The 27,108-nt window shown below is 43.8% G+C and overlaps 1 protein-coding gene across 1 annotated transcript in view; it reads left to right on the forward strand.

The window, feature by feature from the left end:
* Positions 1-6,498: 6,498 nt before the first annotated feature.
* The window catches only part of LOC116986076 (piezo-type mechanosensitive ion channel component 2-like), a 131,103-nt gene continuing 110,493 nt past the window's right edge, over positions 6,499-27,108 (forward strand). Inside the window, exons 1-6 of the mRNA XM_033041257.1 lie at positions 6,499-6,654; positions 8,390-8,627; positions 11,668-11,881; positions 21,066-21,234; positions 23,244-23,342; positions 24,832-24,967. Coding sequence (XP_032897148.1) covers positions 6,541-6,654; positions 8,390-8,627; positions 11,668-11,881; positions 21,066-21,234; positions 23,244-23,342; positions 24,832-24,967 — 970 coding nt within the window. The 5' untranslated portion in view covers positions 6,499-6,540. The remainder of the gene's footprint in view (positions 6,655-8,389; positions 8,628-11,667; positions 11,882-21,065; positions 21,235-23,243; positions 23,343-24,831; positions 24,968-27,108) is intronic.

A 27,108-nucleotide genomic window follows, 5' to 3' on the forward strand; every position in this document is an offset into this window, starting at 1 on the left:
GACCAGGGGTCTCGGCACACGGCCTTGAAGTTCCCCTGATCGTTGTCGAAGGGGAAGTGTTGTTGCCAATTCGTACTGATTGTGTTCTGTTGATGAAGAAGTCAAGGATCCAGTTGCAACGGGTGAGCAGAAACCCAGTTCTCTGATGTTGGGGACAGGTTTGGAGGGGATGATGGTGCTGAACTGAACTGCAGTCGATGAATATCAACCTGACGTGTGTGTTTTTATTGTCCAAGTGGTAAAATGCAAAGTGGAGACTTAGCTAGATCGCATCCCCCATTGATCTATTGTAGCGGTAGAGAAATTGTTGTGGGTCCAGGTTCGTGCTAAAGTAGGAGTTGATGTGTACCATAACCAACCTCTCAAAGCACTTCACCACCACGGATATAAGTGCCACCGGTTGATATTCATTACTCTTCTTTCGTGTCCTTTTAAGGGTGCCCTTAGGGCTAAGAGAATCAAGGGATACGGGGGAAAAGCCAGAACGGGGTACTGATTTTGGATGATCAGCCAAGATCATATTGAATGGCAGTGCTGGAAGGGCTGAATGGGCTACTGCTGCACCTATTTTCTGTGTTTCTATAGCAGATGGGAACCTCATACCTCAGTAATGAGGCTTGAAAATGTCCGTAAAAACTCCAGGGATTGTTCCATGCAGATGTTGAGAATGTGACCAGATTTGCCATCAGTTCCAGACACTTACTGAGGGTTTACACTCCTGATGGATCTTCTGACATCGGCCTCGGTGATTAAGATTACAATACCATTTGGCGTATGGAGGCCCATTAATGTTCCCCCTGGCTTATCTCCCCAGTGCCTGGGAACATGGCTCTGGTGTCGGATGCAGATGAAGATGCTGCACAGTTACTGTACGGTTGGTCATATCGTGATGGTCCCAGAGCCTGTAACACTGAGCCAGGGACGTTGACAAGGTGGCCTCTTCTACAGCGGAGAAACCAAAGCCGGATTGGGTGATCGCTCTGAGGAGCACCCACAGCCGGTTTGTAGAGGTGACCCAGAGCTTCCTGGTGCCACTTCAATTCACCATCCCACTCCCATGCTGATCTTTCTATCTGTGACCTCCTGCACTGTACGAGGCCCAACGCAAGCTCGAGTGGCAACAACCCATCTTCCATCTGGGCACGTTGCACACAGCAAGACTCAATATCAAGTTCTCCAAAGGTGGATAACTGTCTCTTTCTTCCTATCTGTGTCAGAACTGGCCATTTCTGTCCACTATTATTTTGGCTCAATTTTTCTTTGTACAATCTGCCCTCCTGAACCTTATCATTTACAACACATTACACAGACCAGGAAGCCCTAATCTGATGTTAATTTCTCCCTAATTGCCAGGTTAGGCCGACTTTCTGTTTATTAAGGGCCTGTCCCACTTAGGCTATTTTTTGGGCGACTAGTCTGTTGCCACATGGTCGCTGGGGTGTCGCCTGGATGGTCATGAGTAGTCTCCTCAGTCGCTCAAAGAGTCGTAGCGTCTTTCTGGTCGCCGCTGGATTTTCAACATGTTCAAAAATTGTCGGCGACAGTGGGCTTGACGCCAATGAGTGTAGCTTGACTTCTCCTGACGTAGGTGCTGTCGTAGGTTGTCGCCAGCGCTGACTTCGGTGAATTCCATTGGCGACTACCTACATCAACCGGCGACAGGTACCGGCGACTGAATTGTCTTCAGTTGTCGACGACAGTGTTGTAGCTTGTCGCTGGTGGGTGTAGGTTGACTTCGGTTGTCGCCTGTGTAGTCGTAGGCTATCGTGGGTGTGGTCGTAGATGCACGTCCTAATGAGTCGCCGGTTGTTGGTAGCTTGCTGTAGCTTGACGTTGACTAGGAGGTAGGTTGTTGTAGCTTGTGGTAGACATTGTTGTGGGGGGGGGGGGGTCCAGTCACTGGGTTTTCGGTGACCTGCTACGACTATGACAGTCGCTGGCAGTCGCCTAACAAATTGCCTAAATGGAACAGGCTCTTTATATATTCTCTATATGTATTGTGTTTACAGGCCTGTTATGCTGCTGCAGGTAAGAATTTCATTGGTCCATTGTCGGTTTGTTTCACAATGAAACACATGATCCTTTATTGTAATTTTAATAAATCTAACTGTTTTACACCAAGACCTTTTTTATTTTGTGCAGTATCTTTCCCAAAGTCAATCAAAGTGTTACTCTTGAGGTGAACGGTAAAATCTGGAGGTGGGGCAGTTGAGGGAAAGTGGGGAGAATAACAAGGGTTAAGGTAGCATTGATGCATCATAATTGATGCTTGGCATGAACCCGGCGGGCCAAAGAACCTGTGTGATTCAATGGAATTGATCTGTTTAAGGACATGTGTGGGATCTTGCCATGCACCTATCATCTGCTGGTTTCCTGCATTAACATAATGATTGTGCTTCACCTTCTATACTGACCAAATCGTTTTGGGGAATTCTGTGGGCCTTAAGGGTACAATGTAAATAAAATGTGGGATGGCACGGTGATGCAGCGGTAAAGCTGCTGCCTTACAGCGCCTGCGACCCGGGTTCGATCCTGACCATGGGTGCTGTTTGAGTTTGTACATTCTCCCTGTGACTGCATGCGTCTTCTCCGAGATCTTCGGTTTCCTCCCACACTCCAAAGTCACACAGATATGCAGGTTAATTTGCTTGGTGTAAATGTAAATTGTCCCTAGTGTGTGTAGGATTGTGTTAATGTGCGGGATCGCTGGTGGGCCGAAGGGCCTCTTTCCGTTTTGTATCTCTAAACCAAATTAAACTAAATCTGGTGTCCTGCTTGTTTTATCACTCAGCCTCTTGACTGATATGCCTTCTGTTTCAGGCCACACTGGATGTCTTCTCAAAACCTTGTGTCTCACCAGCTTCACCCTCCTGCTGCTTCAGATCGGATTTCAAGCAATGGTCCATTATGTACAGTACAATGGTAAGACATTCAGATGATGTTGGAGAGAGACTGCAGACTGTGCAGAAATAGGTAGAACTGGGGAAAAGCCATTCATTCAGAATTGTTGCATTTCCCCTAGAGGGAGTAACCTCAACCACACTCCCACCTCACTCTTATCAAGGCTATTTGATATCTCACCACTTTCCTTTTATCCATCTTGGAAGCTGAGTCCTTTATTGCCACCACCATCATCTTGCCACTCTTTGTCCAGCGCTCTGTTGTCATATTTCATACATATATATTTGTGTAGGCTTGATCTCTCTGTCTGAACATTTAAATCCAGGGGCAGTACAGTGGTGTAGCGGTAGAATTGCTCCCTTACAGCGCCAGAGACCTGGGTTCGATCCTGACCGCATGTGCTGCATCTGTGAGTTTGTACCTTCTCCCTGTGACCGCGAGGGTTTTCTCCAGGTGCTCTGGTTTCCTCCCACACTCCAAAGATATACAGGTTTGTGGGTTAATTGTCCCTAGCGTGTCGGATAGTGCTAGTGTACTGGGATCGCTGGTCCCCGTATACTGCACCCCGTACAACCAGGAGGTTGGGATATGGAATGAGCTGCCAGAAGAGGCAGTTGAGACAGGTACAATAGTAACACTCAAAAGACACTTGGACAAGTACATGGATGGGAAAGGTTCGAGGGATATGGATCTGTGACTAGCTTGGATGGAGTATCTTGGTCAGCAAGGATGAGTTAGCCAACGGGCCTTTTTCTATGCTGTATGACTCTATGACCCTAACAGAATTTCAAGGTTTTGTCTGCATCTGTATTTCCTCAAAGGATGTACGCTCTGCATAGTGGCCACTGTGAAGCTCCAGTGTCCTGCAAAGCCAAACATTGGACTCAGCCCGTAAAGTTAAAAGATTTTAACCTGCTGATTTACCATCACCGTCGTTCTATGATTTGTGAACAGAGTTGTGAACAATGGGTTTGATTTTTTATTTTTCTCTCAAGTGGTTTTGCTGTGGTTGCCTTCACTGTGCAGTGGTGATACGGTCTCATGTTATTGCAGGGCTACAGGTTACGGTTTGTCACATGGAACCTAATTGTAACTCTCAGACATGAGCTGCATCGGGTGAGAGCAGGTGACAAAATGTTCAATGCTATCGTGCCTCCAGCCCGTTGACATTTGGGTTTTGATGGAGGGAGGATATGGAGCCCGAAACCAACCCACTACCAACTGTTGGCTCAGCAGTTAAAAACGTTTAATCAGGCTGGCGGTCTGTGATTTCTGGTTTTCACCCAGGATCTACTTGCTTGGAGAAAGCCATTAGCTGAAGGTACATGTAGAAACGAGGAACTGCAGATGCTAGTTTGCAAAGAATGCCATAAAGTACTGGAGTAACTCAGTGGGTCAGGCAGTATCTCTGGAGAACACGGATAGGTGACGTTTCGGGTCAGGATGTTTTAGGAAAGGTCCCAACCGCAAACATCGCCTATCCATGTTCTCCAGAGATGCTGCCTGACCCACTGAGTTACTCCAGCACTCTGTGTCTTTAGCTGAAGGTAAGTGACCATTACACGTACTGCCTTAGGACACCCTGAGAAGTCTCTATCTCCCTCAGTTTCTGCCCTTCTCCCTCCCTCTCACCAGATCCTTCGCTCTGAACAAAGGCAAATGTCACATGTGTTGAACATATTCTTTTACGCAAAGAGAAGATGTAGATTCCAACTCTGCATGAGGTTGGATCCTTCATGGTAACGAGGGATGTTCTGATTAAAAGCCAAGATAAAATGATTAGTAAGGGCGTCAGGGGTTTTGGGGCAAAGGCAGGAGAATTGGGTTGAGAGGGAAAGGTAGATTAGTCATGATTGAATGGCAGAGTAGACTTGGTGGACCCAATGGTCAAAAGTATTTCAGTCAAGCAATCTTTCTCTTTCCCATAGGGACGGCGTGGGAGAGCGCCCTCTGGCAGACAGGAATAGTCAGGTAAGTGACCACAGTGGGGTGGGAGGTTGGCTTGTGCCTTGACAATGGGTAGGATAGGCTCCAGTGGGGAGTAAACCTTCAAACCAGGAACACCGTCCACCTCTCTTCAATGTCCAATGGAGCACAATGTACTACGCATTTGAAGGTTAAAATGTGTGTGATGGATGGCATGATTATTATCCCACCATGTCATCTCACTCTCTCCAACTACATTCCTACAATGAATATTTTACATAGTCATGAGTTTAGTTTAGTTGAGAAATATAGCATGGAAACAGGCCCTTCAGCCCACCGAATCCACGCCGACCAGCGATCCCCGCACACTAATACTATCCTACACACACACACACACACACACACACACACACACACACACACGCACACACGCACGCACACACACACGCACACACACACACACACACACACGCACACACACATGCACACACACAGGACAATTTACCATTTTACCAAAGCCAATTAACCTACAAACCTGTTTGTCTTTGGAGTTTGGAAGGAAACCAGAGCACCCGGAAAACATACAAACTCCGTACGGACAGCTCCCGTAGTCAGGATCAAACCCGAGTATCTGGCGCTGTAAGGCAGTAGCTCTACTGCTGCGCCACCAGGCCACCCATTCAATTATAGCTTCCACTAACTTGTCACCAGTAACAGGGACAATACAAACCCAACCCAGTACTGGCATACTTTATGAACACACATGAGCACAGACCCACGACATCCCCTGCCAGTCAAGACTTGTGAAGGCGACACACTGTGGTGTAGAAGAGTACATGAAACACCTAATTCGCATCCAAGTACCAGTAAGTGTAACACATTCTATTGCTGCTGGTCTAGATAATTAAACACGACACGTTAAATGGAGGCCAATTCACTGATTCTATTCAAGAGAGAGTTAGATTTAGCTCTTAGGGCTAACGGAAACAAGGGACATGGGGAGAAAGCAGGAACGGGGTACTGATTTTGGATGATCAGCCATGATCATATTGAATGGCGGTGCTGGCTCGAAGGGCCGAATGGCCTACTCCTGCACCTATCTTCTATGTTTCTGTGACACACTGCCTGCAAAACACTCCGGACACCGTCATTTCCCTGCCTGACCAGTTGACAGACATTTAGCACATTTGATACATTGTTACTCTGGACTAGAGAGGATGACACGGTCCATGGACCACCTGTCCAGCCAGGCAACACATTCCGTGCCCTGCCCGTCTGTACAAATGCCAGTAACATCTTCCATCCACTGCCAGCCTGGAGCAGTAATTGTAATAGACACAGAATGCTGGAGTAGCTCAGCGGGACAGGCAGAATCTCTGGATAGAAGGAATGGGTGACGTTTCGGGTCGAGACCTGTAATGTTCTCTAGTGTGTAAGAAGGATCTGCAGATACTGGTTAAACCGAAGATAGACACAAAAAGCTGGAGTAACTCAGCAGGACAGGCAGCATTCTTTCTCTCCAGAGATGCTGCCTGTCCCTCTGAGTTACTCCAGCTTTTTGTGCATATGTTCTCTAGTGTGTTCCTCTCATTTCATCACAGACGTTTATTGTTATTAATTTCTTCTTTAAAAGATATTGTCTTTTCAACCGTTTATAGGTTGAGTGCAGCTGGTGTTGGAAATGGGATTCGCCTGGTGATCCCAGATATTGGGATGTTGATTGGGAGCTTGGCTGCTTTTATCATGTGTCGGAAATTGGTGATCGTCCCCAGGACGGATAATGGAGTCCAAGATCATGTCAAGGACGTGGGTCAGAGTGGGCCTGAGGTAAGGAGGAAATCTCTGTCAGAGGGAACAGAATTCTGTGTTTATACTAATCATTTTTGTTCAACTGGAGACCAATTTGCCAGATAATTATATTATGTTCTGCAGCACAGAACGCGACAGGAGATCATTTTTCCCTGTGGCTGTCAAACTGTACAACTCCTCCCCCTCCTGTTGTGGGGTAGACTGACTCGCCTGTTGTGTTCGATAAATCACCAGATTCAGATAACAGAGTTTGATTCACTCAGTAATTTATTACACTACTAAATAAGGCACATACACTCACGTATCCCCACTTACCCCCGATCACACTCGCAAACCCCGAGCACACAGCAGAGCTTGCCGCAGGATGTTTCTACATACACTCACGTAAACCCGTATACACTTGCGAACACATCAAGTTCTTGATCACCTGGCACTGTTCGCGACATTGTCCAAGACTAAGGTTCTCTCTCCGACAAGGCATTTATTATCAGAGCAGACTGCGCCACTGCTCCCTCCCTGAGCCAATCATCAGCCCCCCTTGTCTGCAACGTTTGTGCGCAACCTGCGGCACGGGACGCCGGTGATCGATTAAACTATTGCGGTTATGTTTTGTTCACCAACGCCAGGCATTCCCATAGAATGACCTGAGAAAGGCTATGTTCACAGGCAATGTAAGTCCCCACGCATGGACAGATGCAGAAAATATCTCCCACTATCTGGAAAACAGTGTTGGAATCTTGTTTTCGAGGGCCTATGGAATGTAGGGTTGCTAATTTAGCTGATTTGCTACTCCATTTCACATTTTAGCTGAAATTGTCTGTTTAACCCTTTAACCCATCCCCTCCCCCTCCCCCCCCCCTCCCTCCCCCTCCCCAATTATCGCACGTCCCGAATCCTGGACTTTCCATTCTTCACTAATTTCACTTTAATTTCATGCTTAATGTATCTTGTTGTGTTTTACGACTGTTGGTGGACCAATTTCCAACTGGGGATAAATAAAGTTCCATCGTATCGTATGTTAAGGTTCATAGAAGTGGAGGAGAGCTTTTTGATGCCAAATTATGTTTCTGTTTAACTGAAATGAATTGCTGTTTCTATTGATATGTCTCAGCCTCACAACAATTAGTGTCCCCTCATCAGAAATCATGCCCGGACTGTCTGCAGGTCTGCTCTCAAACTTGTGCGACTGTTTGAGAGAGTGTTTGCTGATTACTTTTAGACTTTAAACTTTAAACTTCAGAGATACAATGTGGCAACAGGCCCTTTGGTCCACCGAGTCTGTGCCGACCAGCGATCACTCTCTACATGAGCACTATCCTACACACTAGGGAAACTTTACGAATTTTACAAGCCATTAACCTGCAAATCTGTACATCTTTGGAGTGTAGGAGGAAACCAGAACACCCGGAGAAAACCCACACAGTCACAGGGAGAATGTACAAACTCCATACAAACAGCACCCGTGGTCAGGATCGAACCCGGGTCTCACATGTTGTAAGGCAGCAACTCTACTGTTGTGCCACTGTGCTGCCCAATCTATCAGTTGAAAGTCAGATTTATCCGTTTCTGCGGTTAGGTTTATGCAATTTTCTATTAAAACCTCTGAGCTATTTTTGCTCGCCCTCAGTTTTTTGGGAGGAATACGGGAGCGAGGGATCGCCATTCAAGTTAAATCTCTAACTGTACCCCATTTACCAAAACGCTCAACTAAATTCAATCCCTTCTTTTACTTTTTGATCTTTATTGCTGTCAGGAAGAAGTGGAAGGCACAGAATCCGAAGAAGAAACAAGCTCGGAGTCAGATTCTGCAGAGTACGAAGAAGAGGAAGAGGAAGAAGAAGAGGAAGAAACATTGACTGAAGACAAAGCAGGCAACAAGCAAAGACTGGCCTGGAGGCTAACTTTATTAATGATGGGGATTAAGGAGATGATTGGAGACCTGATCATTACCGCAGGGAAAGCTATTGTTACCATTCTACTATGTTTTGCAGGTCTGTATCTTTAAGTTATTGAATGCACATAAGCTTCTGAAACTTTGTAAGAATGATTGTCAAAAAAACGAGGCTTGCTTATATCTGACACCTTTTGGTCTTGAGATATCTTAACAACTAAGATCTATTCTTCCAGATGCAGATGTATTCCTCTTTATTCATGAGAGGAACAGATCGGTAGATGCGCAGAGTCTCTTGCCCAGAGTAGGAGAATCGAGGACCAGAGGACATAGGTTTAAGGTGAAGGGGAAAAGACAATAGGAATCTGAGGGGTAACTTTTTCATACAAAGGATGGTGGGTGTATGGAGGTAGTTGAGGCTGGGACTATCCCAACGTTTAAGAAACAGTTAGACAGGTATATGGATAGGACAGGTTTGGAAGGATTTGGACCAAACGCTGGCAGGTGGGACTAGTGTGGCTGGGATATGTTGGCCGGTATGGGCAAGTTGGGCTGATGGGTCTGTTTCCGCACTGTATCACTCTGGCTGTAAATATAGGAAGCATGATAGACTGCATGTGCACAGCAAGCCAACCTTTGAACTTGGACTGATGCATGCTTGGCAATATCTATGTGCCCAGAGGATGGATTGTCTATGGCAGAGGACTTAATCAAAACCAGCATAATTGGGTATAAAATACTTCCATGGATTTTATATATATATGGATTGCAAGAGCTCATAGAATCTTACAATTTGTTGATCAGTAATGGAATAAGAGGCCATAAAGCCCCTTTAGTCCACGCTACTTCCCTGTAAGAACAAATGGCTAGACCCACCCCTGCCCTTACGTAAAACTCTGCAATTCTCCCGCTATCTAAGGCATAGATAGAGTAGATGTGGAAAGGAAGTTTCCACTGGTGGGAGAGTCTGGTCCTAGCCTCAGAATCAAAGGGCACTCTTTTAGACAGGATGTCTTTAGTCAGAGGGTAGTTAATCTGTGGAACTCATTGCCACAGAGGTCTGAGGCAGCCAAGTCAGTGGATATATTTAAGGCAGAGATGGACAAATTCTTGATTAGAACAGAAGGCAAGGGTTATGGAGAGAAGGAGAGAAGATGGGATTAGGAGGCAGCGATCAGCCATGATTGAATGGCGGAGTGGACTCGATGGGCTGAATCGCCTAATTCTACACCGATAACTTGTGAAGTTTCAAAAACGGTTCCAATTCCCTTTTGCAAGCCCAGATTGAATCCACCTCCACCCTGCAGCCAATCCTTGTGTTCCGGATGCTGCTGTATGTTTGCTTTCCAATCACATCTACATCTGAGATATTTGATTCACCGCCACACATTGTAAGTGGCATCCCCTCTATTTTGAAAATCCTGGCTTCTCCAGCCTTTTCCTGAAAACTACCTCCCTTGTAGAGTCAATCCAAAAGTTAAAACCTGCCTGCTTTAGTATTGTGTTTCCCTGTTCATGAATGGCTTGGATTTTTTTTTACATTGGTCTCTCAATCAGCTCTGCTCCCTTTAATGGGTTGCAAAGGCCTTTCCGTCCTCCTTCAGACCTGTACCCATTGCACCACAGCATCTGTTCCCCCTTCCCACCGGAATGCTTCACTTGACACATGCGTTCCCACCTCCACCAACCTATCAGAGTCCACATGAAATCCGTCATCATTCTCCCTGCTGTTGGCTGCACCTCATGGTTTGCGATGCCTGCAGTTTTGAAATAGTCCCCCCCCAAAAAACAAATTACTGAAATATATTAGGAAGAGATATCAAGAGTCAAGAGAGTTTTATTGTCATGTGTCCCAGGTAGAACACACACACACACACACACACGCGCACACACACGCGCACACACACGCGCACACACACGCGCGCACACACGCGCACACACACACACACACACACACACACACACACACACACACACACACACACACACAACAAACAAAAGTAGTGCAATAATAATAATAATAGTTTATTGTAGTTCAGAGCTTATTGGACGTTGTTGTGTTTAATAGCCTGATGGCTGTCGGGAAGAAGCTGTTCCTGAACCTGGACGTTGGTCTTCGCACCAACAGCTGGAAAGAGCGGTTTCTCTCTTTCTCCAGCCTGATAACAATCGTTTATCATGTCGCTCCTCTTTGAAAAGAGACGCACTCAACTTCCCTTTCCTAACATTCCCCTCCACCCGGCAGACTTGTCTTCACCCTCAACAATTTCTCTTTCGACTCCTCTCACTTTCTCCAAGGTGATGGTGCAGGTATGAGCACCCACATAGGCTGTAGCTATGCCTATGTTTTTTATTGGTTACGTTGAATGGTCCTTGTTTCAGGTGTACACTGGCACTGACCCCCCCAACTCTTTCTCCATCGTAACCTCGACAAAACCCGCCCCCTCCTCATTCTTCCCCATAACCCCCCTCCCTTCCATTCTTTTCCCAACCCCACTTCACCCCTCCCCCTGGCTTATCTCACACCTATCTCTCCCCTCCCTTCCCCCTCCACCTATATTCCTAAACAACTCTCACCTCATCAATCCTAGCTACTCATTATTTCATAGAAAATAGGTGCAGGAGGAGGCCATTCGGCCCATCGAGCCAGCACCACTATACAAACTATACAGAATTGGCTGCTGTAATATATGCTTATAGTGATTAAAATTCACAATTTCTTTTGGATTCGCCAAGATTGTGAACAACCTGTAACCTGTACACAAGTTATTTCCCTTATTGTAGTAATTTGTGTTCTGGAGATTCCATTCAAATTCTCCACACAGACTTCAATGAACCACATGCCAGCCATTCTACAGTGCAGGTGAATTAACCAGGTTCAGAATGGCACCAGCATCCTGTGATTTTTATTAACCCTGAGGAAGAGTGAATATACACAAGACATTGGTGCACAACTACCTGTCAACAATTCCCCCTAAGGGAAACATGGCTGATGGAATAAACCAGGGGGGTTACTAAAGGTTGATTGTTGAAGTCCCATCTAAAGCTAGTCCGTTTTAGTGATGTTGGTTGCTTGATGCTTGCGAGCTTCTTTGATAGGGTGACAACTGTTTTGCTCTGTGACCATCTCTGTCCTCCAGGTATTGTACATCCATCGCTCATCTCTGCTGTCTACTTCTTCACCTTCCTGGGGCTGTGCTCGTGGTGGGCCTGTGCACGAGCCTTCCATCTCCTGCTCTTCAAACGCTTGTGTCTACTGATGCAGTTCTTCAGCGGCAGCCACTTGGCCCTGATCTACCTCTACCAGCTGCCGTTCCTCCAGGGGCTACTTCCACCCAACAATATTTGGATGAGGTAGGGCTGCGCCGTTAGAGAAACTGATGCCCCTTCTCTTGCGACTCCTGTCACTTGCTTCAAATCAAAGGTGTAGCCGTGGGCGCTCGAATGGGCCCCAGCTACTGGCAACACATTCCTTCTGAGAAAGGATGTGCTGGCTCTGGAGAGGGTCCAGAGGAGGTTTACAAGAATGATTCCAGGAATGAGTGAGTTAGCATATAATGAGCACTTGACAGCATTGGGCCTCTACTCGCTGGAGTTTAGAAGGTTGAAGGGAGATCTCATTGAAACTTACAGAATAATGAACGGCATAGATAGAGTGGATGTGGAAAGAGTATTTCCACCGATGGGAGAGTTTAGGACCAGAGGTCATAGCCTCAGAATTAAAAGGCGCTCTTTTAGAAAGGAGGTGAGGAGGAACTTCTTTAGTCAGAGGGTAGTTAATCTGTGGAACTCATTGCCACAGAGGGCTGTGGAGGCCAAGGCAGTGGATATTTTTAAGGCAGTGATAGACAAATTATTGATTAAAACAGATGTCAAGGATTATGTAGAGAAGGCAGGAAAATGGGATTGGGAGGCAGAGATCAGCCATGATTGAATGGCGGAGTAGACTTGATGGGCCGAATGGCCTAATTCCAATCCTATAACTTGTGAACACAACTTAATTGAATGATAAATGATTTGCTTGCCTTTGACAGCATAATCCATAGGGTGGAGAAATGGTAGATAGAGTTTAATCTGAGCAACTGTGACGTGTTGCAATTTGGGAGATCAAATGTTTGTGGAAAAAAATGTAGTTGATGGTGAGAGCTGATGTACAGAGAGATCCTTGCGTCCAAATTCATAGCTTCCCTGGAAGTGGGAACACAAGTGGGGATAAATTACAAACTAGGTATATGGTGTGCTTGCCTTCATCACCACTACGCTACTGACAACTTCTCTTTTGACTCCTCTCACTTTCTTCAAATCAAAAGTGACACCATGGGCATTCATCGAAGCAGATACAATAGTGTGATTTAAGAGGCTTTTAGAGAGGCACATGGATATGGAGGGATGTGGATCATGTTCAGATGGAAGAGATTAACTTGGGATCATGTTCAGTGCAGACATTTTGGGCGGAGTGACCTGTTCCTGCGCTGTAATGTTCTATGATCTATAATGACTCTGATTTTGCTGGGTTTATCAGAAGCTAAGCAGAGAATAAATAGTTGGCAATTCTCAATGATGGCAAGAGTTTACAGATCCCCAACAAAAGCCCAAACCGAGTGGGTATGTTCTGCAGCTGATTTCCCAGTCACCATGGATCCCCCAGGATGTACCTGGCACGTCCCACAAGTCCGTTTACTTTGAAGGAGTCAAGATAATTTACATTTTTTGTTAATTACTTGAGCCTTATTTAATTACTTGAGCTTTTAATTTTTTTAAAGTGGTTCTCATTATGCGTCATTTTTATGTTATAAACATTTACATTTCTTTGTAATAGTTTCATTTTCAATAGTCTCTTTTTTTTTTTCACTTAAATTTTTATTGATTTTTAAGAGATATTTTCAGAACAGTGCAACACCATCACCATAAATAAAACAAAGTAAGAAAAACAGCAATCAAAATAAAAAAATAAGTAGTTGGGGGAAAAAAAAGAAAAAAGAAGTAAATAAAAAAAAAAAATTGGAATAAGACCGTGTGGTTCACTTACCAAATTAAAATAAGAAAAGCCATTACATTGATTAGTTATCTGGAGATAATTCAACATTCATACAAACATACCATCTAGTTCTATATAACGCAATCTTCCCATATCTAGCTCGGCATTTATCTAATTGGTGTCATGGCTCAAATAAACAGTTCATTTTTTAGGTATGTTGCAAAGCCTACCTGAAGCGTCGCTGAAAATCTGTCGCTGCGGGTGTGCGCGATTTTGGCGCCGTTTAGAGGGGGGCGGGTTTAAAACGCAATTTTCTCTAGGCTGTTCAAATCGAAGATGTTCAGCCTAGTTAATTATTAACGAAAAATCGCTGAAAGACCCCGTCGCAAAAGCTATTATTAGTTTTAAAGGCCTCGTATAATAGTTATAGTAGTTTAAAAATCAATCTCTAAACCCGCGACCACCAGCAGCTGTCAGGGTCGCATAGAGCAAATAATAGAAGGTAGGCTGCTTATTTTTACATTAAAAAGGGCTTCTTAAGATCCCTTTATACAAAGTTTAATATTGCGAGTAGCTCATTTTGGGCCCATTATATCCCGCAGTATTTTTCTGGGCATTTGAGGGTACAAATCTACCGCAATGTGAACGTTCTAAACCAGCGCGTTCCACAGGATCCCACTAGAAAGCTGATTTAAAATGGACTTTAATTTACAGCAATTAAACACCAAATTCCTTCCATTTGGCCTATAAATTAATGTAAATGAGATTTAAAAATCATGTTTTATTGTGAATTATTTATGAATATTATTTGGACACTTAGGCTATTTAAAAATGTTAATCATTTATTAAGAAATGGATAGATGTTTAGATCTAGTAATTGAAGTTTGAAATTAGCTACACTTGGGTAACTAACTAATTATATGCTTTAATTTCAGGTCATCCAAGTAAGATTATTTTATATTTGTTTCAGAATGGTTCAATCTACGATAACTGAAAATTTCATTCAGTTCTCTTAATTTTTAAGAAGGTTATGGGCTTTTGACTGTCCACGATCACAGCTTTTTTGTTATGTCCATAGAAAATCAATAGGGAACAAGATGCTAATTTCCGAGTATGAAAATGGCCATAACTTTTTAAATACTTGAGATATGAAAGTGAATTAGGTGTCAAATTAAACTTATTTTTATGCTTTATCTGATGAGATAAATTACAGACTTGATTTTTTAAATCTCAAAATTTTGTAACATTGTTACATTTTTCCCAGATCTTCTCAAATTAATTCTCCTTGACTCTCAAGGAATATGTCAATTTCTCCTTATTAAAGATGTTTCGCACAATTTCTAACCACTGTTCCTGTTCCAATTTCTAAGCCACTGCCTGGTAATGGCCTTCTTACTTGCTGCAAGCAAAACATTAATCAAATATGTATCTTCTATTTTTACACTATCTTTAATACGCCCCAGATACATCACAGGGCAGGTATTTGGGATTTTATAACCCAAGATATTATTTACAGCTGCATTAACATTTTCCAAGTATGGCCTTATCTTTACACAGTTCCAGAAAATATGCGAGTGGTCTGCCTCCATACTCCCACACAGCCTCCAACAGTGTTGTTGGACAGCAAGTTGTCTGCTTTTTATTTTGGGTGTTATAAAAAAGCGAGTTAGATTCTTCCAGCAAAATTATCTCCATACTAGTGAGCTTGTGGATAAACATTGTGTTTCACACATTTGATACCATTCTTCTTCTGTTATTTGAATCTTTAATTCTGCTTCCCATTCTGTTTTTATGTTGAGCGTTGATTCTCCCCCGCTTTCCACCAGAGCTTGGTAGAAAGCAGAGATGACCCGAGACCCCTTCTGTTTGTATGCATCCACAATCACATTGATCACATTATTTGAAGTTTCATCTAGTTCTGGCCTTATCTCTTTTATAAAGTAATCTCTTAATTGCAGGTATCTAAAAAAATCTTTGTTTTCGAGACCATACTTTGACTTTAAATCTTGGAAGCTCATAAACTCGCCATTTTCTGAAACTGTATACATTGCCGTTATGCCTTTTTGTGCCCATTCTTTGAATTTTGAATCATACACCCCTGGCTTAAACTTTGAGTCATATGCAAACCACTTCAATGCGTGAACCCCTCTTTTTAATTCGTATTTTTCCACTATAACATTCCATATTTCTAACTTAAATGCTACTATTGGATCCATAGCATGTCTCAAAGCCCCTCTCAGATATTTGTCTCCCACCAAAATCTGGGTCTGGTAACCCTGTATCTCCCTTTCCATTTCTTTCCATCGAGATTCATAATCAGGTCTACACCAACAAGCCAGAGGTCTGAGTTGAGCTGCATAAAAGTATTTCTTCAGATTTGGTAAAGCCATTTTGCTTTTCGGTAGTTGAAGTGTTGTTAATTTTATTCTTGTTTTTTTGCTATTCCGAATGAATCTAGAGATCATTTTATCCCAGGCTATGAATTTATCTCGGGGAACATTAATTGGGAGAGATTGGAATAAATATAGTAGTTTAGGTAGGATATTCATTTTTACCGTTTGTATTCTGGCACTGAAGTCTAGAGGAAGGGTCGACCACCTCTCAACATCCTTTTTGATGTTTTCTTCAATTTTGTTATCATTAGTTTCAAACAAGTTGGAAAGTGTTTTGGCTATAGTTACACCAAGATACTGCATCGTTTTAGAGTTCCATTTCAGATTATATGCATCTCTGATTTGTTGGGATGGAGAATAATTGAATGAAAGAATTTGTGTTTTTGTTATATTCAATTTATACCCTGAGTAGTATCCATATGTTTCAAATAGGTTCATTAGATTTGGGAGACATATATCTGGTCGTTCAAGAAAAATAATGATATCATCAGCGAAAAGACCAATTATATGTTCTTTCCCCCCTATTTTGACCCCCTGCAGGTCTTCTCTCTGCCTTATTGCTTGTGCTAAGGGTTCGATATACAAAACGAAGAGGGTAGGAGAAAGACAGCATCCTTGCCTTGTGCCCCTCTCTAACTGGATCCTTTTTGATATGTTATCATTTACCTTAATCCTAGCTGTAGGCTCCTGATATATTGTTTTAATACACCAAATTGCATCTTCATTGAAACCAAATCTCCTCAGTACTTCATATAAGAATACCCAACTAACACTATCAAAGGCTTTTTCTGCATCTAAACTGACCAGGACCATATTTGTATCCTTTTTTTGAGCATTATCCAATGTGGAGGGTTCTTCTAATATTATCTTGTGTTTCACGCCCCCGAATAAATCCAGTTTGGTCTTCATTAATCAGATCTGGTACAAAAGTCTCGAGTCTTTTGCAAATGATTGAGGTAAATAGTTGGTAGTCTACATTTAAAATTGAGATTGGCCTGAAATTTTTACATTGCTCTTTGTCTTTGCCTTCCTTGGGTAAAATGGTAATAATTGCTTCCTTCCATGATGGGGGAGCCCTGCCCTCTTTAAGGGTCCAGTTAAAGCAAGACAGGAGCAGAGGTGTTAGCTCTTTCTTAAAGGCCTTGTACCATTCTGGTGGAAACCCATCGCTGCCTGGTGATTTACTAGCCTTGAGTCTACTGATTGCAGCTTCCAGCTCCTTAACCGTAAATTGTGACGTAATGGTATTATTTTGTGTCTCACCAATGGATGGCAGATCAAGTGAGTTAAGAAAACTTCTCATTGTCCTTTCGTCAGCTGATGGTGGTTTAGAATAGAGTTTCTCATAGTATTCTTCAAATATTCTTTCTATCTCATCTGGCTCATGTGATAATTGATTGGTTTTAGGATCTCTTATTTTATGAATTGTATTAGAGGCCTGCTGTTTACGCAGGCGTCTGGCCAGGAGTCTAGTTGCTTTTGGACCTGCTTCATAATAGGTCTGCTTTACGAATGTTGCCCTTTTTTCCATATCTCCCCTGAGGATCTCATCTATCTCCCCCCTTTTTTCCTTAATCTGTTTTAGTACCAACTGATCCTGTATGTTTTTATGTTTTTTCTCCAATTCTTTCAGTTTTTCTACTTTATGTTCATACGTAGCTAGCCGGGCCTTTTTTTGTGATGATGTCAGGGCGATCAGCTTTCCACGTATAACTGCCTTCATAGCATCCCACAGTATTACAGGATCCACATCCCTGTTATCATTCTCTTCCACGTACCTTTTTATCTCTTCCCTTATTTGTTCCACATTTGCCTTATTATTCAAAATACCCACATTGAGCCTCCAAACAGTATTTCTTTTTCTACTATTCAGGTGTACTGTCAAGCTGATCGCACTGTGATCAGATATATCTGCCACCCCGATTTTACACTCTGTGATCCTGCGGCTTTCACCCGTATTCATTAAAAAGTAGTCAATCCTGGAGTAGACTGAGTGAGGGACTGAATAGTGTGTGTAGTCCCTTTCTAAAGGACTTGTCAGTTTCTTTGTTGAACTAAATTAAGGTGCATGTTGCAATCAAAAGCGCTTGAACAATTGGTTCTCTCCAAACATCAATTAGGCCCATTTCCTGTACTGATGTGTTAATAAACTTGGTCAGATGCATCTTGGTTTTTTTTTAGGCTTGTTGTATCCAGATTATGATTCATGACCACATTGAAGTCCCCTCCACATATCAAAATACCTTCAGTCTCTAAAGCAATAATGTCAGAGTTTTGAAAAAACATTTGGTACTCTCTGGGGGGGCATATACATTGATCAGTGTCACAACTTTGTTTTCCAGCTTTCCTTTAATTAATACATACCTTCCCTCTTTGTCCCTGACTTCGTTATGGCATTCAAATTGGACTGCATTTGTGATAAGGATAGCCACTCCCCTCTTTTGGCTAGTTTTATAGGAACTATAAAATGCATTTCTAAAGCCAAAGCGTTTTAGTTTCTCATGTTCTTGTTGAGGCAGGTGGGTTTCTTGTAAAAATAGTACCTGGGCCTTTTCTTTTTTCAGTTTAGCCAGGACCTTGCTCCTTTTAACTGGATTATTCATCCCGTTTACATTGAGTGACACCAATTTGATAGTATTACGTGACATTTAATTTACCTACTCCTGTCTTGCATTCATAAATCTCCAGATAACTTGAAACTGTGCAGGTCTGAACATCTGGACAACATGTGCCAAATAAAAAAAAGAAAAGAAAAGAAAAAACAGTTGACTTCCAAGTAAGGGTGATTCCTTTCCACGCTGAGTCCCCGTTGGCAGGTATAGGGGAAAGCCTCCTCCCAGAGGGCCCCTCACTAGAGGTGAAACACTCCATTTCACGCATCTTAGTATCGTCCAACGTCATCCGATAGCACTTATTTTTTAGTCCAAAAGAATTTGTGACACAATAAAAGGTAGTTGGATGGGGTCTGCTCAGACTCCTGTAGTCGCTCTCTTGCTGTCTCACTCTCATCTTCGCTCCTCTTTCCAACTCTCTGCCATGTCAAAGCCTGGAGAAGACGCTCCATCTCTGGGTCCGCCAGCTCCTCAGCGCTGTAATCAGGTGTCTCCACGGAGTAGCCTCTCCTCCTCAATTCCTGCGCTGCATCTTGTGCACTATGATATGTGCATGTTCCTGAGTCCCAGTGAATAGGCATCTTGTCCAGCGGGGTCTGAAAGCGGACACCTCTCTCCTTCAGGGCCCTCTTTATTCCCTTATATGCCTTGCGCTTCTGGACAACCTCCATTGCATAGTCGTGGTCAAATGATAGACATCGCCCATCAATCATTATCTTCTTTCCCCAGGCCTTTTTCAATACCATTTCTTTGGTATTAAACTCCAGGAAATTTACCACTATAGACCTAGGTGGTGAATTACCTTCCGGTTTGCGAGCCAAAGCTCTGCGCGCGCGCTGGATCCGTACGTTGGTGTCCGTTGTTATTACGAGTTCAGTTTTTAAAAGTTGCTCCACAAATTCAGACATAGATTTGCCTTCTTTCTCTTCAGGTACGCCATAGATGCGAATGTTATTTCGTCTAGACCGTCCTTCCAAATCAGTCAGTTTTTCTTGCACGGCTTTCTGTTTTTTCATAGATTTAAACAGCACATTTTTCACAGCCATGTTAATTGTCTCAGCCTCTTCGATTCGTGCTTCAGCTTTGTTTAGTCTAGTTTCATGGGCGTGGATTTGTTTGGAGTTTGCAGAAAGTTTATGATAAATTTCTTGCTTCAGTACTCTGAGTTCGGTTTTCATGTCTTCTTTGATTTCTTCTTTAAATTTATGTAAGTCCACTTTATATTCAGTCCTGAAGTCATGTATTTCCTTACTGATATTGTGTAGCATTGAGCGCACAGTTTCTGCCGAGTCATCTTTTGAACTTTGAGCTTTGTCCATCTCCGGTGAATTCTTTCTTTCTCGTCCGTCACGTTTCTTTTGACTTCTAGTTGTCGCTCCCCCACTCATTCCAAAACAGAAAACTGTGAATTATGTAGCAATTAGTGAATTAAGGGAGGCTAGTTTTAAACTTGCTATCGGGAGCTCGAAATTAAGCAGCCATCTGCTCGCATCGCCACCGGAAGTCCTCTCAATAGTTTCTAAATGTCAGAAATGTTTAAATCGTTGGCAGCCTTGGCACTTGGCAGAGCTGGGTGGAAACAGAAAACTAGGATCAATCCTGACGTGTGGACTTAGCACATTCTCTCAGTGACCATGGGGGTTCCTTCAGATTACTTCCAGTGCATAAGACATGCGGGTTGATGGGTCAATTAGCCATTTTAAATTGCCCCTGGGGTGCAGATAAGTTAGTAGCAGAATCTGGGGGCAGATGATGGAAATGTGGGAAGAATGGATTGGAATTAATGAAGCTAAAGCCTATATAGCGATGTTGCCTCTCCTGCTGAGTTGCTCCAGCATTTTGTGTCTACCTTTGATTTAAACCAGCATCTGCAGTTCTTTCCTACACAAAGAAAATAAAGCATTCTGCTAAATTACTGGCGATACAATGAAGATTAAAATGTAATTGGGTAGTAAGCACTGTGTGAACTCAATGTTTATTGATCATAAATTGGAAGATGGATATAAAGGGATAGTTCTGAGTCAGATTGTACTTGGAATGCAATGTTCATTTTTGGCCAACAAGAGATGAGTTCAGGAGGGAGGGCCATGAAGAGCCATGAAGAACAGGGAATCTGATTGTTGGTGTCAAAGATCCTCTGAGGAATGGCATGGCAGCTGGGGGCTCTTCAATCTCCCAGATTGATCTGCTGGGAATGAACTAACGGAGGTCCTTTAAAAGATGGAGAATTGATTTCTTCTATCGTGTGCATCCAGAAAAAATGTCACATTGGAAGTGGGGTGAAGAGGGGAGAGGGTTTGGGGTTGGATGTGGTTTATATACAAATTTAGCAGCTTGATGTGGTTGGATCTGGGGGGTGGAAGCTGGAATCAGTAGGTCACCCAGAAGTCAATGCAAATCTGGAATGTCTGAAAACCTGGAATGCTCTGGACATTGAATTAACTGAAAGCAAGCATCAGAATTGTACGGGTCAACCATTATCCAATTAACTGATGCTTTTTGCTCTTATGTTAATCTACTGTTTGATGATTTACTTGTTCTCTCTCTTGATGCAGGTTATTTGGTTTGACAGCGGTGATTCACACCAACATGTCGGAACCATGGGCACTAATGACCCACCAGGGTCTTCACTGGCCTGTGGTTCTAAACCCCATCGTGCTCCTGATTCTGTACTTCACCGTCACCACTTTAACTCGACAACTGCTCCTCAGCGACGAGTCAGAGGTAACTGTAGCAGTTTGAGGATTTTGGCAAAGCCGATAGTGTGACAGAGCATCAGTCCCTCCAGCTAGCACACACTTGTTTTTGGCTTAATTATTGTCACGTGTACGGAGATACATTGGAATGCTTGTTCTGCTTGCTGTCCACTCAAGTCATACCATGCACATTAAATCCTCGTGTGACACAGTACGCGGAGAATCACCACATTCTGGCACCTTCCTGCAACTTCCAAATCTCTGGAAAGTCCAATCTTGTCCTGAGGACGTATGCAGTTTCTTATATTCTCACTTTAAGGCCTGGTGTCCTGGCAGCAATAGATCGATGAGATCGAGGAGAAAGCAGGAGAATGGGATTCGGAGGGAGAGATAGATCAGCCATGATTGAATGGCAGAGTAAACTGATAGGCCGAATAGCCTAATTCTACTCCTATCCCTTATGACCTTAATTAGGGGTTGGCCTCACCCAGCCAGTTGCCATTGGCTCCTACCATGGCCGCTCGATGCAGCTGCTGCAGGTTATGCTCAATCCACACTCTCACCCGTCTGCTGTAGCGCCTCCAGCTGCCGGCTCCGCCAATATTGCGACCCGCAACCACCGGAAATGCACCGTGGCATCAAACCGTCCCCATCACTATCATACGGCTTCCTGAGGTGTGTGAATCCATTTACAATCCACCTGGTGGGGTGCGGGTTACTGAGCTTGCTAGAGCAGGGGCTGAATTGTTTTTGTAATTGTTATAGTTAATAACAACTGCTGAATTATGCTAAAACTTTGCACCAAAACTGCTTACGATAGCTATTCTAAATTTCCTGCTTCCATTTTGCAGAAAAGGTTGGATGTTCCTGATATTTTGGGGTGTGACATTACTCAAGTGAATCACTGTCTTGGGGGTTTGGTGGCCAGACAATCTTGTTGTAGAGTCATAGAGCTCTACAGCGAGCAAACTGGCCCGACTCATTCATACTGACCACGTTGCCCAACCTAGCTAGTCGCACTTGCTTGCACCTGACCCATATCCCTCCAAACCGTCCCTATTTTAAATGCTATAACTGTACCTGCCTCTATCACTTCATATGGCAGCTTGTTTCATATACTCAACACATTCTTTAGAAAAAAAATTGCCCATTGTGTCCCTTTTAAGTCTTTCCTCTCGCAACTTAAACCTATGCCATTTATCCTGATGAAAAGACTGACTGACTATTCCCCTTACTTATGCTCTTCATTATTTTATAAACCTCATTGAGACTCATAAAATAATTAACAATTACAAACCTTTTATAAGGTCACTTCCTCTGGCTCTAATATTCCAGGGGGATATAAGATCTAGCATTCCAGCCACTCCATATAACTCTCACAATCCACTCCTGGTAACATCCTCAACAATGAACTCATCAATGATCAAGGTTAAATGTGGCATTTTCTCATCTCCGTGGCACAGTGCAAATCCATCTGGCCCCAGAACGAGGTTAGTGGGTTTTCCTGATTTTACGCTCATGCAGGAACTTTCCTCAAAATTTTCAACTTAAAATGCAATGACTTTTAGTTTAGTTTAGAGATACAGCGCGGTAACAGGCCCTTCGGCCCACCGGGTCTGCACCCACCAGGGATCCCCGCACATTAACACTACCCTACACACTCTAGGGACAATTTATACTTATACCAAGCCAATTAACCTACAAACCTCTACGTCTTTGGAGTGTGGGAGGAAGCCGAAGATCCTGGAGAAAACCCACGCAGGTCACAGGGAGAACGTACAAACTCCGTACAGTCAAGCACATGTAGTCAGGGTCGAACCCGGGTCTCTGGTGCTGTAAGGCAGTAACTCTACCACTATGCCACCGTGCCGCCCTTATGACTCCAAATAGAGTAAAATAAAATACAATTCTTGATTCCATTTAAATAAATATCACAACTGGCTTATTACAGTCAGTGAATGTTCACTTTTAATACTGTGTGGTTATAACAACTGTTGTCATGTTGTAATGCAATGGTTTTGTAATTGTTATTAAAAGGCCGAGCTTCCAAAGGTGGAGATCAGCTCTATAGAAGACGTGACGGACAATGCCCATGCTGCAGCAACCTTGCAGATGGTTGAAAATGAGAGCAAAAAGGTCAGAACGAAATCATCTGTCTAAATAAATCTGTCCTGTTCAGTTCATTGAGAATGATCATTGTCAACAAAAGATCGGAAACTTTAATTCATCTCTGTCTTACTACAAAAAAGCAAAAGAGCAGTTGTTGGCCAGTGCCTTCCCTGGGAGATAGGGAAGGGTGGAGAGTCTACTTTGTTAAACTCCCTCTACACAGGGGTTTCCTTCACCTGCCCTCTCCCCTCGAGGGTACATTCACCCTGCTCCTCCTGGGCACATCGTCACCTTGGAACCTATGATGAGCGTTTGTCGGCACTGGGCCTGTACTCGCTGGAGTTTAGAAGAATGAGGGGGTCCTCATTGAAACATACAGAATAGCAAAAGGCTTGGATAAATTGGATGTGGAGAGGATGTTTCCACCAATGGGAGAGTCTAGGACTAGAGGCCATAGCCTCAGAATTAACGAACGCTCCATTAGGAAGGAGATGAGGTGGAAGTTCTTTAGTCAGAGGGTGGTGAATCTGTGGAATTCATTGCCACAGAAGGCTATGGAGGCCAAGTCAGTGGATATTTTTAAGGCAGTGATAGCTAGATTCTTGATTAGTACATTGTCAGAGGTTATGGGGAGAAGGCAGGAGAATGGGGTTAGGAGGAATAGATAGATCATGATTAAATGGTGGAGTAGTCTTGATGGGCCGAATGGCCTAATTCTACTCCTATCACATGACCTTATGACCCTCCCTCATCTTGGGGACACGTTTGCCCTGCTCTCTCCCACCCAGAGAAGCTCCCTCACCTGGCTCTTGGTTCCCTCCTCCTGCTGCAAGGACCCCTTCATCCAGCTCCCTCATCTCAGGGGCCTCTTCACTCCCCACTCACCAGCTGGGGCACCTTCCCTCAATGTCATTCTATGGCCGCTTCTGGTCAAAGGTGTTACTGCTTAGTTGGACTGGAGCATGGACTCAATTAGCGTGGATTAGCCCAAGATCCTGAACTTTAGTTGTCCTAACTTTAAAGGGATGAGGGTCTATTTAAATTATGCCAAGGTGGAGTGTCCACGAGCTGGACTTTGCCACGTGCTGTTTTGATCTCCATATTGTTTGATTGAAAGACACAACATGGAAACGGACCCTTGGCCCACTGAGTCTACATTGACTACCATTCATCCCTTCACACTAGTTCCATGTTATCCCTCTTTTACATCCACTCCCTACACACTAGGGGCAATGTTCAGAGACCAATTAATCTGCAAATTTACACATTGTTGAGACGTGGGAGGAAACTGGAATGCCCAGAGGAAACCCATGCTGACACAGGGAAAACATGCAAACTCCACACAGACAGCACCCAAAGCACCCAGATGTCTGGCATCGTAAGGCAGCAACACTACGAGCTGCGTCACTGTGCCATCCAGATTTATTTTTACCATCTGGAGGGAATTAGAGTACAACATGCAGAGTTTGAGTTTCAGAACATTGTGGCTTGACTTTAATATTCTCTTTGATTGCAGCAGCCAATGGTTTATTCAGGAAGCGGCCACACAGTGCAGTTGGCTGTTCCCTTCTACAAACAGCAAGCAAACAATAACTGTGTGCCGGTGCAGAGGTACAGCTCCTCAGAGTATTCTCCGTGTTCCTCTGGCTCTGGTAAGGTTCTTAATCCAGAATCAAATGTGATTGAATGGCAAGAAATGCTGTAGGCAATGATCACTGCTCTGCAGAAGGGTATCACCATGCTTGCACTGAATATACTACATGGTCACTGGGTATATCGACTGTCCATTCGGGTTCCATCTGGGCAGCTCCTGCTCACAGGTGGTGGGCTGCATGCGCTGTTGTGTGGACATGTTTCACGGCACAGCACTAATTGCCTCAGGTGGTAAAAGAATCTGAGAGGTGGCGCAGTGGTAAAGTTGCAGCCTTACAGACCTCGGGACCCGGGTTCGATGCCGACTACAGGTGATTGTCTGTACGGAGTTTGTACGTTCTCCCCGTGACCTGCCTGGGTTTGCTCTGAGATCTTCAGTTTCCTCCCACACTTCAAAGACATACAGGTTTGTCAGTTAATTGGTATGTATAAAATTGGCCCTTGTGTGTGTAGGATAGTGTTATTGTGTGGGGCGGACTAGATGGGCCGAAGAACCTGTTTCTACGCTATAACTTTAAACTAAACTAAATGAAAATTGGTTGATCTGATTGAATCATTATATTTTCCAAAATTATTCTTATTTTGTTTGCCAACTTCTTAAAGATAACTAACATAAAACCTAAAACAAAACCTTTGCAGCTTCAGGAAGAAACTGCATTGTATTAAGTTACTGCATTCATCAATCAGTTGCAGTGAGGGCAATGATCTTTGATCTCAATGCCATGTCACCACATGGGCTGAGGTGGTACAATGGCTCATGACAAGTGGCAGGATCCTTGCAATCATTGATTGGTATCTTTGCTGTTACTGGGGATTCATTGCTTCCCTATTCCAGAGATGCAGTCTGTTGCTGATGTGACTGATAACCCACAGCTGCTTTGTGGCTCCAGAAAGAAATGTGGTCCACTCTTATAGCCCTGTCCCACGGTACGAGTTCATTCCAAGAGCTCTCCCGAGTTTAAAAAAAATCAAACTTGTGGTAAGCACGGAGAATGAACGTAGCGGGTACGTCGGAGCTCGGGGACGTCTCTCAGCGCTAACGGCAGGTACTCGGGAAGACTCGCTAACGGCAGGTAAGCACGGGAAGACTCGTGAAGATTTTTCAACATGATAAAAAATGTCCACGAGAGCCCCGAGTACCGACGAGTGGCCATTACCGTAAATCTCCGAGTTCGAATCAGGACAAACTCGGGAGAGCTCTTGGAATGAACTCGTACCGTGGGACAGGGCTTTAACGTGTCCTGTAAATAATCAAGAGTCTTACATTCAAGGGGCAATTAGGATGAGTAATAAGTGGCATTAATGGGAAATGTCTGCAACTTGTGAATGAATAAGAAGTAATCAATTCTTCCATCCAGTCAATTCCCGTGATCCAGTCAAAGCCCATCTTTTTTTCTGTTTTTTTGTTTTTAAAAGATACAGCGCGGAAACAGGCCCTTCGGTCCACTAGATCTGTGCCGACCAGCAATCCCCGCACATTAACACCCACTAGCGACAATTTTTACCTTTAACCCAAGCCAATTAACCTACAAACCCGTAGGTCCTTGGAGTGTGGGAGGAAAGCGAAGATCTCGGACAAAACCCGCGCAGGTCACGGGGAGAACATACACAAACTCTGTACAGATAGCGCCCATGGTCAGGATCGAACCCGGTTATCCAACGCTGCATTCGCTGCAAGGCAGCAACTTTACCGCTGCACCACCGTGACTGCCTCTGGTACATTGATTATCCCTTCATGGGATCTAAAAATATTTTGAACTTGTAGTTTCGTCTCTCTTACTCGCCTGGTAGATTTATTGCAAATATTTCTCATTCCAAGGCTGTAACAAGGTTGTGGCATCAGAGGTGGATAGGCTAGTCAGGAAGGCCTTCAGTGCCTTGGCCTTCATCAGTCATGGCAATGATTATAGGGGTTGGAATGTTATGTTACAGTTGTGCAGGATGTTGGTGAAGCTGCATTTGAAGTAAATTGTTCAGGTTTGGTCACCTTATTATAAGAAAGATGTTGTTAAGCTATAAAGAATGCAGGGGAGATTTACAAGGATGTTGGCAGGACTTGGGGGGCTGCGCTATGGGGAGAGGTTGGACAGGCTCGGACTTTATTCTATGGAGTGCAGGAGGATGAGGGGTGGTCTTGTAG

Source organism: Amblyraja radiata, chromosome 23 (genome assembly GCF_010909765.2).
Source record: "Amblyraja radiata isolate CabotCenter1 chromosome 23, sAmbRad1.1.pri, whole genome shotgun sequence".
NCBI lineage: Eukaryota > Metazoa > Chordata > Chondrichthyes > Rajiformes > Rajidae > Amblyraja > Amblyraja radiata.